At 36.5% G+C, this 15937-nt stretch overlaps 1 protein-coding gene across 3 annotated transcripts in view; it reads left to right on the top strand.

Moving 5' to 3' along the window:
• Positions 1 to 13780, top strand: part of grb10b (growth factor receptor-bound protein 10b) — a 71217-nt gene extending 57437 nt beyond the window's left edge. For all 3 annotated transcript variants that reach the window (XM_044117930.1, XM_044117931.1, XM_044117932.1), the window contains exons 7-17: positions 213 to 328; positions 717 to 791; positions 6096 to 6233; positions 6317 to 6427; positions 6703 to 6801; positions 7332 to 7400; positions 8101 to 8217; positions 8555 to 8618; positions 8724 to 8811; positions 8897 to 8990; positions 9383 to 13780. In XM_044117930.1, the coding sequence (XP_043973865.1) occupies positions 213 to 328; positions 717 to 791; positions 6096 to 6233; positions 6317 to 6427; positions 6703 to 6801; positions 7332 to 7400; positions 8101 to 8217; positions 8555 to 8618; positions 8724 to 8811; positions 8897 to 8990; positions 9383 to 9529 (1118 nt within the window). In that variant the 3' untranslated portion in view covers positions 9530 to 13780. The remainder of the gene's footprint in view (positions 1 to 212; positions 329 to 716; positions 792 to 6095; positions 6234 to 6316; positions 6428 to 6702; positions 6802 to 7331; positions 7401 to 8100; positions 8218 to 8554; positions 8619 to 8723; positions 8812 to 8896; positions 8991 to 9382) is intronic.
• The last annotated feature ends 2157 nt before the right edge of the window (positions 13781 to 15937 follow it).

Raw genomic sequence — 15937 nt, 5'->3', positions numbered from 1 at the left:
ATGTTGTTGTTTTTTTTTATTATTTCTCTTTCTGTCTGAAAAGTAATCCCAGTGACTTTCTGTTTAAATGTGACTTTTGTGCTGTTACCAGTGTTTCTAAGCAGCTTTTATGAAATACAATTTTTTTAAAATTTTATTTGGGTTTTGCTGTTTCTGTTTTGATTCAGACAAAAATAGTTCTTTAAAGTAAAGAATATTCTTTCTGTTTTCAGAGCGCTGTCTAGAAGACCACGAGCGGGTGGTTCAGGTCCAGGCCTCCATGAGTAGCGACAGTAGATTCCTCTTCAGGAAGAACTATGCCAAATATGAATTCTTCAGAAACCCTCTGGTTAGTAGTACTTATTTTTGCCAGACGTCATTTCATCCACAATGTCACTTTGGAAAAAATCCTTATTGAGATATCTTAAAACATGTAAAGCAACCGAAATTGTGTTGATTGTTCCTTGCTATCTGTAAAAACAAAGATGTTTTGGGTAACCTCATTAAAAATCCCCCAACACAGTTTGATGCAGTTGTCTACTTTTCTTGAACGGCGCGACCTGTTGTGACAGGTCTGCTTGTTGAGAAACTCTTTTGTTGCCCTTGTGAAACGCTATGACAGCAATTGAACTAATGACATTTGCTTGACGTCTGTTGCTGTCACAACACCTCCGCCCTGTAATTATTGTCACAGTCTCTGACATGTCCCCTTCCTCCTCCTCCTTCTCCTCCGTTAGACATTTTTCCCGGACCACATGGTCGCATGGTGCCAGGAAAACGATCATAAAATTCCGCCATCTCAACTCCTGCAGGTACGAACCTTCCTCTCTCTGTTTCTCTCTCCATTTGCGTGTCTGTCTTTGACTGTCACTCCTCCTCCTCCTCTTCCTTCTCTTGACACGCACACAGTGTCGTTTGCTCAGAGTCACCACCTGCCGCGTACTGTACAATCAAGCTGGCACACCTCACCCCTGACCCTTAGACAGCATGTCTCGTCAGAGGCAACAGTAATAACTACTGTTGATCCTTTGTTGACACACGACTGTCTCGATACGCGCACCACAGCCCAACCACCTGTGATGGATGGAATCAGGCCATTTGAAGCGCAAAGTACACCCTGCCTTGCAAGAATAGACTTAAACATTTTGTAATATTGCAAGCATCGACTTATTGTGGCTCATCCTAAATTTATGTGATAATTCACAAAAAGCGATACATTAAATAAACAGTCAGTTTAATCTCAGTGCAAAAATAGTCTACGGTTAAAAAAATAAAAATCTGGCAATATCCATTAAAATGATAATGAAATTAAACAAACAATACCAGATTGAAACAAATTAAAACCATTCCAGTTAACTAAAAAACAACTAACATAAAAATGAATTAAAACCAACACTTCCCATTTCCTCAAAGGTTGGAAAGATTGGTTTTCAGAAGAGAGTTAAAATCAGACAGAAATCATGACTAAGTTTCATAGCTGATGGGGTAGAATATGTTAATAAGACAAGCAATAGTCGTGTTTATGGCCTTGAAGAGTGGCAAGAAGAAAAGGATGGCTGAACGAAAACCACATAAAGTCCCATTTGAAGTATGGCCTCAGATCACACTTCAGCAAACCTGGGGAATTTTGCATCCTCGTTGTAAAACATGTTGGTGGCAGCATCATGATGATGGGGTGTATATTTTCTCTAGAAGGCAATCTGTAAAAAAAAATAATAAAAATGGGGTAGTGGTTATTAAGATATTAAAATCCATCATAGGAGACGATGTTTTGAAGCTGCTATTGAAACACTCTCTTTAAATTTTTTTAAGTTTTTTTTTTGTTTTTTTTTATGTGCAAAGCTGCATGAGAGGATTTACTGAGGTGAACTGATTCCAAATTACCATAAATGCAGATACATAAATGGTTTATGGTTCTAATGTAACAAAGCATGCAAAGCTTAAAGTTTCTTAACTAATTGGAAGTTTGTGCAGGCCTGCATATGAGCGGCAGAACTGCCTCTCGGTTCTTGGGAATTTGAGGAGCTTTGGTTTAAAAAAAAACTGGCTCTGTCTTGGAGAGCTGTCAGAAACAGATCCTTCTGTTCATCCTTCGCACTCAGAGAAAGCCGTTGGCCCTCCTTCTGATTATAGAGACGTAGCGTTCGACATATATTAGGGATCGGAATGAGCTGGAGCTGTGTCAGGAATTCCCTTCGTTTGACTTCTGCTAAATTCACAATCTTTTCGCTCAATTAGAGCACAGTACAAAAGCAAGGCGCTCTCCGAACTGAGCTCATCCAGGTGGTTGCAATAATCCACATTACACAAGAAATATTTGACTGTGGGAAGTCAAGGTGCTGAAAGAAGGCTGTTTGAGATATCGTTGCATGTGAATGTGTGCTTGGCCAGCGTTGGAAAATGCATGAGGCCCATGATGATATTCCTTTTTTTCCAAAACACTGCGGAACATGTGCTTCAGATATTGAAGAGGCTTCTGGCGCAGTTTGTATTTTCAGCCGCAAATCATAGTTCCAAATCAGATTTACTAGCTCAAGCTGTCACTTCACTTATTAACCTAACCTGCTTCCACCATCTGGTCTTGTCCAATTCACACCCATGTCACAAAGATAGGAGTTTTGGACCAACTTTGGACCACAAATAGAGCTTTGTTCGTCTCTTGCTGTTTTTCCATCTACAAGCAGAAGTGTTTATACATCTTGAGCTTTTTTTAGATTTTGACAAATGACAATCTAAAACATCAATGTGTTTAATTGGGATTTTATCTGATAGTTCAATACAAAATCACATTACCAACCACGCGGCAATACTTTGTAGACTTGCCTTTAACTAGAATTACTGCTATATGTCTTTTGGAAAAAATATTCGATATAATATGCTTCGAGAGGCTAAATTTGTTTGCCCATTCTTCTTTGTACAATCAGCCCTACAGTACAGATTGGATACAGAGTGTCTTCGAATAGCAAACTTTATATTTTGCCAAAAAAATCCCCAATTGGATTGGAATGGTCTTGACATGGGTCATTTTAACATATTAATGCTTTGATTAAAATTCAGGTTTGATTTCTGACCAATTACCCTTCTTCTACCAGAACTTCGTGTGGCCATCTTTTTGTCACTGTTCAATAAAAGTCACATTTAAACAGCTGTGCAGAAAAGGTCAAGGGGTATGGATAGTTCTCCAAGGTAACATACAAGCCCTTAGTGCTAAAAAACAAACTGGGCTTAAGGCGTTCTTCAACGTCTTATTGCGTTGATAATGAACAGGCTTTCCTGTAGGTAGATCTTTGGTGTGCAGAAACCTGATAGAGCTGCGGTTGCCAGTTCTGTCAGCTGTGCTGCGGTCTCCTGTGGGAACATCGTTTGTGCCAAACATGTTTCCAGTACCAATAAATGTATTAGTAGAGCTAAAAAAAAATCTAATTAGAATCATCCTATAGATATTTGGGTCAGAGCGAGACGGGAAGTCTCTAAATAACTAGGGCTGGGTATTGTTAGGAATCTCACGATTCGATTCGATTTCGATTATTGCTGTTGCGATTCGATTCGATTCGATATTGATTTAAAGTTGTGAAGACACAAATGATTTAAGAAAATGGTGACATTTTTAAAATATTTATTTTCATACAAACTTCTGTAACATCACATTTCTGAGCAATGAAACAAACTTCTTTCTGCAATGTGCTTAAAGTAGAAAACTGTTCTTAATAAACAATAAAAAATAAAGTGCATGTAAAATAAAATTATGCATTGCTTATCTCTTGAAAGTCTAATATAAATAAAAATGCATTTCAATAACATCTGTGCATATTAGTGCAGATTTAAAAACAAATCATAGGGTTGTATTCAACTGAATTGCACTGAAAAAGTTTAGTGCTTGTAAACATTCTTAGCTTTTGAACATGTAGTGATTAACCTCTAATTTTTGAACATATCTTGAACTGAACTATAGTACTGTAACCAGAAATGAAGAACTGTACTGTAATAGTACAGTTCTTCATTTCTGGTTACAGACTAAGTGGGCACGTGGAAATTCTTGTTCAGAAAAAGCAACTGATCCACACTGATCATCATCGTGGTTCGAGTATCTTTAGCATATTCTTAAAACCCTTGTTTTCAACAACACTGTACGGTCGTAGGTCCTTGCAAATAAACACGGCTACAGACTTTGTGATTTTTTGTGCGCGGGCAGAGCTTGGCGGAAGTTTAGAGATGAATGATTTGTCGATTTGTGTCTGTTTGGAGTCAACAGATTGTGCTTCGGGTTTTTGTAGCGCATCTGCGTGGTATCTGGTTAAGTGGTTGCGCAGGTTTGTCGTGTTACTGCAGTACTTTAATTCTCTCTGGTACAGCTTACATACCACCTTGCTTTTGTCGACTTCTTGAGTTCCAGATTTAGACGGGAAAGCAAAATGAGCCCAAACATCTGACTTAAAAGTTGACAGAGTTAGCTTTCTACAGCTGCTCGCCATGACTGTTGTTATGCGCTCCGGTGCTCAGCACACTAACCAAACTTGCAGCGCCCCCTACGTGTCAGGAGGTGAATCGATTCTGAGGAGCCCCCTAATCGATTATGAATTTTGCGTGAAATTATTGCGATGCATCGATTCTTCAATTATTTTACCCACCCCTATAAATAACTTCTCTGCTTTATAGATAATGCATTTCACCCCTCTGGTATTACGATGACAGCGGAGCACATTTGGGTATCACGAAGACGGCCCCAGAAAACCGTCGATATCACTCGGCACCGCAGTACATAACAGCCAAGCATGGCCTGCCGCAAGGTTCTGATAGTACGATAAACTTGATTAAAAATAGTGTAAACAGTGTTTACACAAAAATGTACATCGCGGCCACATTCTGTTAATTTACCTGTTTATATGTGAAACTAATGAAAAATACATCATAAAAACTTGATGAGTTTAGTTTTTAATGAAGCATGTCTGTTAATCAGATTATTATACCTTTTTTTTTACCATATTAGTCTTTTTATAGAAACAGGATATTTCAAGCTGACATCGACTAATGTCAGCTTGAAAGACCACTAAAGACTTTCAAGCTGTCTTTAGTGGACCACTAAAGACCACTAAAGACTTAACTTGGACTTCATCAACTGGCCAGTTGATGAAGTCTTTAGTGGTCTGCTTTCCAGATGCAGTCTGTTTTGTAGGAGCCTTGCTTGAGTCAGCTATGCACAGTAACAAGTGAGAAAGTGGCAGTGCTGCATTGCTCTGCTACATACAGAGAAAACTCAGTTACTCAAGCACTGTCTATGCTATCTTAGTGTTAACTTGTAGAAAATTTAAACTGTAATAAAAAAACTTGATCTATTTTAATACGCCTGGTAGATATCCTATTCAAAACAGGAGATTATTTTGCACACCAAATATATAACATTTTATTTCCCATCTATACACGTTAACTGTGAAATGTAATTCTCATCTGGATTGGATTTAGTTTGTCTAATGTTCATCCTAATCATATCCATGATCTCAGGTCAAAGTTTCTTTGTTAAAATTTAAGATTCCTACTATAATGTGTTTTGCATGACTATATTTCTTACTATTAACCATCTCGGGATCAATAAATTACTAAATAATAAATATGCAGTCATATTCAATAAGTCAGAATATGCATACCGTCTGAAGATAACAACCTTTGAGCAGGTATTAAATATACTGTTCATCAAGTGTAAATTTCTGTATTAAAGAAAATGTTTTTAATGGTAACATTCTAATCTTGAATATTATCTTTTCATTACCTGAAAGCAAAAAAAAATCATAAATAAAGGCTTTAAAACATCAATGTATTCATATTCATTTATATAATGTGTTTTTATTTGTGAATTGAGTTACAAAAATACATTAGCTTTTCAATAAGATTCTACTTTATTATATATAACTGCATGTCAACACAAAGCACATAAAATCAATGTATTTTTACATGTGCATAAGTGACCCTCTTTCTTTTAGCAAAAGCAAAGTATGCTTTTATAAAGAGACCCGAGATTGTTCTGTGTTCTTTATATTTACACTACCTACTGCTAAAACAGAGTTTTAAGGCTTCAGATGTATGGAGTCAAAAAAATAAAATTCTTCCTGCTCCATTTTCAGAACTTCCTTTCGCCCAGCACCTGCCCAGAAATCCAGGGATATTTGTACATGAAAGACATGGGCAGGAAGTCTTGGAAAAAGGTTTACATGTTCCTGCGCCGCTCAGGACTCTACTGCTCTGCAAAAGGAACCTCAAAGGTAAATGTAATCTGAGGAGAAGCGATTACTGACGGCGGCTGATGCTCGCCCTCCTGTTCTGACTTCATTCCCTCCGTCTCCAGGAGCCCAGATATTTACAGTTGCTAGCAGACCTGGAGGACAACAATATCTTCACTGTCATCACAGGCAAAAAGCAACATGGTGCGCCCACAGACTACACCTTCTGTTTCAAAGTGAGTGTCAGACACTGCAATTCAGATGAAGCTGATTTTATGTCATCATCAGAAGCTGAAATTGTGAAATGTTATGAGCTGAGAAAACATCTACGTCCAGTTTAGCTTCTTGTTCAACAGAGAAATGTCAACACTCACCTGTCTCTCCTGAATGGTTTTAAAAATGCTTTACCTTTAAATTATCTACGAGCAAAATAGATCATTTAGACACATGTGTTAGAAGTAGGGAGTTGACCATGCCATGAGATTAAACTCTACATGTTGTTGATTTACAGCTTAATAAAGCCATAGGAGAAACAAAGGAGCTGAGGATGCTGTGTGCAGAGGACGAACAAAGCAGGACCTGTTGGATGACTGCTTTCAGAATCTTTAAGGTACCTCATCAACACTAAGATGTAATTCTACCGTCTACCAGCTTTCCATAATTTGGGGATGGGAAGAGTTTCTGGAACAAGACTAAAATAAAAGGATGCAATGTGATTATCTTGTTAAACTGTCAAGATACGTGCATTATGTTTAGTATCGAAATAAACCAAACGGCTTGAAATTAGTACCAGCCAATTTTTTATTTTTTATTTTTTTGGAATGGTTTTGTTGTCGAGCAGTTTTATTGAGGAATCAGACATGAAAATTGAAACATCAACAATACAAATGTATCCTCTTTGGAATGGTTTTAATCAATGATGAGGCACAGTAGTTGCATGGAACCAAATATACAACCAGAGCACTTTTTGTTTGTTTTTTTATTTTTGTGTTAGAGTCCTTTGGGAAAAAAAATTGAATTGGAACTTAAATAAAATTTTAAATCTGTACAGGCCAAGAAAAATGTGATTGTTGCACCTGCAGTTTACAAATAAAATTGTTGCACTGGTTTACATGTTTGTCTTTTTCCCCCTCTTGACAGTATGGGATCATATTGTACCAGAACTATAAGCAAAGGAAAGCATTGCTTTCACACTTTTCAGCTCCAGTGGTAAGTTTTTTTACTACATTTATTTATTTATTTATTGATTGATTGATTTATATCTGGTAAATTATCCCTAAAAGGCAACTTCAGACAAATCATCTTGAGTGAATCAGGGTTAGCCACGCCCAGTATGTCTTTAATATTTATGACTGACAGATGCAATAAATTCATACTGCACATCACAGAACTATAAAGTGATTAATTAGATGTTAAAATCATTTTATGTGCTTTTAAGTTAATTTTGAATTACTATTTTTTATTTTCATAGATTTAATTGATTTAATAATATATTTATTAATTTACTGCCTTTGGATCTTGAAGATATGTGGGATTTGTGCACTTAAAGAGGATTTGGTCTGAATTTGACTCACAGGTTCCCCAGTCTACGATTGAGTTTGTTACACAAGTGAAAGGTTCATTTGAATTTATTTAATGCTGTGTTGCAGCTTAAGAACTATTAACATAATAGTAATAATCCTATGTGATTTTATCATATATTTAGTTCAAACTGTTATTTATTAGAGGAATGCATTTTTGACACATTTAAAGCACCGTAGTTTCATTTATTTATGTACATTATGTAAAAATAAAAATCTAAACTCTTAAATACTCCTTGCTTTGTAAGCTGGCATGTTTTGGGAAGGAGTTTGTTCACATTCCAACTTCATCTCCTTTTAAACTGTTGTGTGTTTCTGGCTCCCCCTAGAGGAGTGTATCGGAAAACTCCCTCGTGGCAATGGATTTCTCAGGGAGGATAGGTCGGGTGATTGATAACCCGATCGAGGCTCAGAGTGCTGCCTTGGAGGAGGGACATATGTGGAGGGTGAGAAAAAGACACTACACATTGACAATTAAAATCTTAATATAAATACATTTTTTATGTGATATTTGAAAGTTGTGATGTCATAACGTTTTGGGGGGGTTTTCCAAAGGGACGCAATAGCTTAATATTAATTTACTATTTTCATTAATGTTTTTTTGCATTCACTCAATTTAGTTTTTGTACAACTTTTACATTTTAACATTTTATAAAAATGATTTTTAAGCAATCAAATTCAAACTTTAGTCACATTTGTATAGAATAGTTAGAAATGTCTTTGTAGCTCTTTGTGTCATAAAGTAATGACTGTTGCTTTCTTTTTCTGTGACATTTCCTTCAGAAGAGAAATCGAGTGAATGCTTTAGGTTCCCACAGTCCCTTACACCAAGCTTCACTTAACTCGGGTAAATATCTAGTACATAAAGCTGGTTTTTTATCCTGCCCTTTTGTATTCTTTTTGCTCTGAATCATCACTGAAACAAATTTTTTTTCTTTTGCATTCTGTGCAGTCATCCACATAGCTCAGCTGTGGTTCTACGGCAGGATAACCAGAGAGGAATCCCATCGCATTATCCACCAGCAGGGACAAGTAGATGGGTGAGTCAGTTGAACTGATAGGAGGAAACCCATCCTGAAAATCTTTTTTTCCTCACACAGATTTTGTCTTCTTTCTACTGTGAAGGTTGTTTCTGCTGAGAGTCAGTCAGAGTAACCCAAAGGCCTTTGTCCTCACTTTGTGCCATCATCAGAAAATCAAACATTTTCAGATCCTACCGGTACGTATTTTATCTTAATGATGTCTTCCTCCTACAAGATTCCACCCCCCAACCCCAAAAGAAAAAAACCTTGTCAAGCTGTAACAACATAAAGGGTTCTTGCATCGTTGAAAGTCTGATATTTTGAGGATCAGCATAAGTGCAGAAAAAGATAAGAGTGTTGTGAGTTATGCCAGTTTGTCTGCCTATCTGTCCGTTTGAGAAAAATAAGGAATCTTGACATAAAAGAAGTGCGTGAACCTTGAATATAAATAAGAGAAAACATTTTATTTTGTTAAATCTTGAGGTCGTAAATCCAGGAAAGTTCCCGCAGACATTTTAGATAACCATTTTTGGTCTATAGAAGAAAGATTGTTTATCTCATGCCATGTGATTCTCTTGTTTTTATTCAGTGTGAAGAGGACGGCCAGGTCTTCTTCAGCCTCGATGACGGCGAAACCAAATTCACAGACCTGATTCAGCTGGTGGAGTTCTACCAGCTCAACAGGGGCGTCCTGCCTTGTAAACTCAAACATCCGTGCACCGTCGTGGCCTTATGACATCTTCGGACCATGTGACCATCTGAAACTTGACTTGACTCTGCCTGAAAACTAACAGACAAAGCGGAGGGGAACACTGTTCTCTCTGTCGTTTGTTCTTACCTTTCCAAGAAGCTGGTGAATTGACTGATGTGTCGCTGTTGTCGTTTTCTATTGTGAGTCTGCTGGACGTTGCTGACTGGCTGGATTTTTTTTTTTTTTTTGTCCCTCCTGATTTTCTTGGACGTTTTGTGGAAGCCGATGCACGACTTGCTCATGGGGTTCCACTTTTAAGAAGAAAAAAAAAAAAAAAAGCAAAGATAAAAGAAATGAACGCTGCCATTTTGTGTCGTCACTGTTGCAAAATTGCTTCATGAGATGCCGGCAATATTCATCAATAAGCTTGGGGGAGAGGGTGCCTCAAGGGTTATCTCTCAAGAATCGACTTGATTTCTCTTAAACTGGACAATCAGCAGGACAGTTGAAGCTATTGTGTGGACCATTTGGTTTCCTTCTAACTTACTGCAGTGTCATGTAAGCTGTTGATGGCACATTTTCAAAATGGATATCATGGATGGAGACTATGTTCCGTTGGTTTTAAAAGTCGCTGCGGTGCACATGGCCTTTAAAGGTGCATGGCATCTCTTTAGGTGCATTACTCAACTAGACATGGTGCCACCACACCATGTCGTTTTTGGCGTGAATGGGCATGCCCAAATTTTACCGTGAATTACATCTGAAGGCACCTGAATCCTTTTCAGTCTTTGAAATGATACGTTTGTCAAATCTGTACTGTCCTCCCTTTTAGACATTTCCTCTGCACAGCTCCTCAAATAATTCCGTTTTTGTATTTTTTTGCCCCCCCACCATCTGAATGTTTGTAGCTCTATATAGGTCACATTAGCCATGGCAGATCACTTGGTGCACAGCATTCTGGGTTGTCACACCATCTCCAAAATTTCTGTTTCGAAATATCCACAAAACAGTCACATTTTTTCATAATTTTACCATTCAGTCATTAGCAGCTAAGTCAGAGCAAATATACTAGACAGACAGCTGATTGTATTGTTCAGTTTTTTTTAAATTCAGGTATGGTAAAAGGAGCTTGGGAAGGGGACTATATTATTGCATTCATATGAATATAAACTGGCCCATTTTAAAGACTTGATTCAACTTGCTATCATTCAGCTTTGGATAATTTCTGCCTTTCATGCAAAAGTTTTCCACAAACATCTGGATGGCCCATTTCACATTGGACTAAGAGTCCAATGCAATTCTAAAAATTTGCCCTTGCACGTTCTTGGAAAGGTCTGCAGTGAGCATCCATGAGACACGTAATAGAGTGCGAAATTTAGCTCATTTGTTTTGAAAAGAACTTAAGTGTTCAGATTGTGGTGGTTCATAAAGTAAGCGGTTCATAAACTATAGGGTACCACCTCGAAGGGACAAAGTTGTCTCCTCCTCCACGGCTGTTCTGACGCTCATGGTAGAGATGGAAAAATCTCTCCCAGACACAGAAAGAAACTCTAGGTTATGTGGAAACATCCTCATAATGTAGATGTTGTAATTTGTTGAGTACTGTGAAAAGAGAAGCATCCTCATCCTCACGGTTTGAATGACAGTTCATCGAGATCCTGGAGACTGTAATCCACTCTTAATCCAGTGTGATGTGGGCCTTGTGAAATGACAGGAAACACAAAACAGAATGCTGTCGATTGCGTGAAAAACATTCGACCCAGATTGTGCTGCAACTTTAACATTTGTTCCATAAACTCTCACCTGAAAAGGGCATGCCTGGAAATACAGCATAGTGTTCTCTGTAATTCAATAAGTGTGGCCTTTTTCCCCCTTGGCTTACTTGTACACAGACAATATTAAATGCCACCTCTGTTGTCTTCTTATAATTTTAAATGGCAAAACTCTATACAAGCTGCTGGTATCATGTAAATTGTATTTGTAAAAAACAGAAGCACATTTGAAATGCATTTAAAACAAAGGATTTAGACACTTTCTGCATTATTCTCGTTACACATTATGTAGCTTGCTACTGAATGTTAACCCAAAAGGATTGATTGAGATAAATTTAGTGGCTATGTTAGTTCTTTAAGCAATGTCTGTTTATTTGTCTTTCACTCTCACCAGAACAGTTGTTGGAAAATGTTGGCTTGAAATGTTTCTTACTTGATTCCCTTTTGTGATTGGCTAAGACCCTGTTTCTGTAATTAACAAGAGCTAAATAGTTTTATTGTTAGAGTTGGATATTTACTTTATATCAACAGAAAACCTAATGAAAAGCAAAATCTATTTAACCCTAAACTCCACTTGTAAGCTTGAAGTCCTTTTTGTGTTTTACTTTCTTTTTGTCACTTTTCACAAGTTGCTGCCAATGCGTAGAGTATCCTGCTGTGAAATGTCTTTCATAAATAGCAGTCATTTTTTATCATTTGTACTCCTGAGCTTTTAGATTTTTCTTTTTGTTGTTTTTAGTTCAGGGCATCTTTGGTTGCCTTGTTTAGCTAAACAGCCAGCGGATTTTTAGATATATGTACTTTCGTACATCAACAGCCATCTTTTATTGACCTGCAGGTTGTTAAAGGATTTATGTAGATGACTTGAGACGCAGAATAGCGGCACTATGTTGTCTCTCTGTGCAAGGTCATCATAATTTATCTAAGATGCAATGACATTTTCTTTTTTTTTTATTTGATTGTCTGGTTTTTATTGATGCAGCAGTGTGTATTTATTTATCTGGATGTGTCTGATTACTTGAAAAATTTAGACTTTTTTTTTTGTTCTGTCTTAGCGCTGTCTCTGCTGTTTTTCGCTTGTCATTACCATGAAATCATTGTGACTATTATATTTGTAATGACATTACCTGAAATTATGTTTTCCTTTTTGTTTTAAATATTCCCCCAAAAAACATTGAGATACACAAATTTCAATTTTGTGGCCAATTTCCTCTCCTACTTTTGTACAAATGCTTTGAGCTTCACATACGGAGGTTAGCCTGTTCTAGCTTCTCTTTGAGAACTATAAAATAAGAAGATAAAAGAAGCATTTAGATCCCTTAGTTCAAGCCTCCCTGTTGTGAGCATTCAATAATTATTTATATTAGGAGCAGATTCTAAGTCATGCTTCTCACTGTAAAACTGTGCTTTGCTAATATTTTCTAACAAAGGCAAAATGATTAAGGATTTCACATTTTAAGCTTGCTTTAATAACTGATATCAGTGAGTAGCATAATTAGATTAACTAAAATGGCAGTAACATTTAAAACAAACGCAAAATAATTATGGGGTTCACATTTTAAGTTGGTTTTAGCAACGTATGTTAGCGACGTGTGCTTTTTTTTCTTAGCATAACTAGAAACAGTCTGTATTTTCTAGAGAATGTAGAATTCCAAAGAGACTCCCAGCATTTCCAAATCCAGCATGTTCTTGGAATGACAGAGGTTAAGAGCTAAAAGAGATTAACGTTGCTGTACTTTGTTTAGCTCATCTGTTATTTGCTGAAAGTCTTGCTCTCTCTCACCCTCTCGCGGCGCAATTTAACCACAGGCCTGTCTCATTATGTCTTTGGAAACTCAGTTCCTTTCTAAAATGCTTTCACCTTTGTCCTTCCTTTGAATTTATCTTAAACACCTTACTGATTCTAAAAATTGATAAGACACAGTCTCCTACCCTCAGTTACTGTCTCCATCCCAAAGAGCATTACTTCCAGTGTGCCAGGTACCGCCTAGCTTGGTGCAGACAGTGAGTTGAAAAAGAAGCTTTGATCAAGATGTCAATCTGCAGATTATGATTTCTCATTTCATATACATTCAAATGATAAGTATCACAAAGTTATGGTTAAAGCACACTGACAATATTAATGTCAATTTTAACCTTGAGAATGAACAGCACGATGAATGTTGTAAAAATAAAATCACAATTAGGAAAGAAGAAAATAGGGTTTTTTACTGAAAATACCAATGAATATGCATATTCAATAACCTCTTTTCTGAAGCTGTTCTCACTCTCCAAGTCTGTTAAATGTGTAACTTAAGAAAACCACTAGGTGTCACAATAGAGCAACAGTTTACATCTGAAACATAGAGAGTCAAGACAAATACCTAATTCAAAATCAGTGTCAAAAGGTTCAGTCTGCGTAGATAATGAGTATAAACTGGCCTTAATAGACACAGAAATAGGAAGTATCTCTCTATTGGACTCTTTACCTCAAGGTTCCTTAGCCAGTGGAGAATCAAAAACAGCACAAGCAGCCTTAACAAACTATTGAAAGCATGTAAGAGCAGACAGTATCTGGGTAAAACAAACTTTAAGACAATTTCAGCTTCCTTTTTGTCTGAGAAATTTATTTATTAGGCAAACTGCAATATTTAATTGATTATGTTTTATCATTTACTTAATTGTGGATTTGAGTTGAAATTAGTGAAATTCTGGTAATTTCTATGGTGATATCACAATAAAACAAGTGGATTGTTCTGCAGTTGTTCAAAGGTTTACTCAAATACTTGTGAAATGAATTTCCACTTTTATCCCAAAAATAAGTTATTAATTTTTAACTGGCTATTGTGAAAAGGTCTCGAGTTTTATGAGAAAAAAATATTATTTACCATAAACACTTTCACTTCATCAAGCCAAAACAACTCAAGTCTCTAGTGTTTATCCCATTGTGTCACACTGAGATGAAACTACTTAAGCGAGCTCAAAATACACAACCTAAAAATGGGACATTGTATGTTTAATTGTTTTTATTTGTAATAAATCTGATCAGGCAATTTTTTCTAACAACACAGAGCTATTTAAAAAGAAAACAAAATACACCAATAGTACTGGTGTTGCACAGTCACTTTTGGTGGCCATGGAAGCTGTAAATTAATTTTGAGGTGAGCATTTAGGCCTGGCATGAGGTCTAAACTATATTTATAAAGTTCATGGACATTTTGAATTAGGACAAATGGTCCTTAAGCCCAGCTAAAATGTACACAAGCCCAAAACAAATTCTCAGCTTTTCAGCTCCTATGCCCTTTTTGCTTTTTGAATGAGTTAAAATCCATATGTAATTTTTTCAGCTGTCACAGATAATCTGGTTGTTCAAATGAGTAAAGAAAAAAAATAATGATAAAAAAATAAAATCTATGAAAACTACCATGCATTTCAGGGAATGTGAACAGGAAAACTGACTTCTCTCTTTTTTGAGAGAGCTTCTATATTCATGATGTGCTTTGCTTCAGTCTGTAAATAGTTGGTTGGCTTACTGTAATCTTTTCAGGTATTTTTGTAAAAAAAAAAAAAAAAGAAAGAAAAAATAAGGGACTGATATATTCTGTTTATTGATATTAGAATAAAATGTTAATACATTGATATAAAATAAAGTTAAATGTGTGTTTATTCACAATCCTGGTCAAAGAGTCGTATTCACTCATCACCTGCATGGATGTTGTCCTGATTTTGAGCTTTCAAGCTTTCAATGATGCATTTGAACTGTTCTTTTACAGGGTGCACTGATAACAGAGCAAATCATTTAATAAATCTGAAGAGAAGTTTTAATTTATTATGGGTTATTTTTTCCAGTCCACAGAGGCTCTAAAATTATACACACCATGGGTGTATGGTGCAACCCACTGATATTTGGTTGGCTGTTGTTTAACAGTTTTCACCTCAACCTATTCACCTGGATTTATTCTTCCATGATGTTTGACTGCTTCCTTTCAAATTCAGAATTACTTAATTGATCCCAACGGAAAATTAAATAAAATTCTTTTGAATTTTTTTTTTTGAAGAATTGAAAAATTTAGCTTCCTGGCACAGACAATGATTTTCTGCCTTAATGTGGTTGGTATGAGGTCTCTTGTGGGGCTATTCAGTGAGCTCAGTGCCAGCGGTAGTAGTACTTAAAAGAGAGGGGTTGGACTGATTAATGATTCCTTTGCTTGATTTTCCAGACTTTTCCACATCAGTATCATAGAGACTGCAAAGGACGACAATGATTGTGCAACAGTATGAATCTGCAAAGAATACAATAAATTCTGGCACAGTATATTGTGTGACACTTTGAAGATAACCATTGATTGAAACTAAACTGTTTGGTTGTCTAAAACAAGACAGCTCCTCACCCAAAAACACTACATCCACAGTAAAACATGGTGATCGCAGTAGAGTGCTCCGGGCTTACTCTTCTTCAGATGGATCAGTTTTGACACAAAGCATTACTAGAAAGCTCAAGATGAAGATGGATATAATTTTTTTTTTAGCATCGCTGAGTCCAGCGTACATTTATATCCACAACAACAACCAACAAGAGCAAACAAGCTACGATTTAGGATTGGGTTTACTTAAGAAAATATCCTTGTGGAAACTTATTAGTAAAAAAAGGTCAAATTCTAAAGGAACCGAGATTTACTGATTATCCACAAGATGGAGCTGT

Source organism: Gambusia affinis, linkage group LG05, assembly GCF_019740435.1.
Source record: "Gambusia affinis linkage group LG05, SWU_Gaff_1.0, whole genome shotgun sequence".
Classification (NCBI taxonomy): Eukaryota; Metazoa; Chordata; class Actinopteri; order Cyprinodontiformes; family Poeciliidae; genus Gambusia; species Gambusia affinis.
Note: the sequence above shows the minus strand (reverse complement) of the source record. Positions and strands in the feature narration are given on the sequence as shown.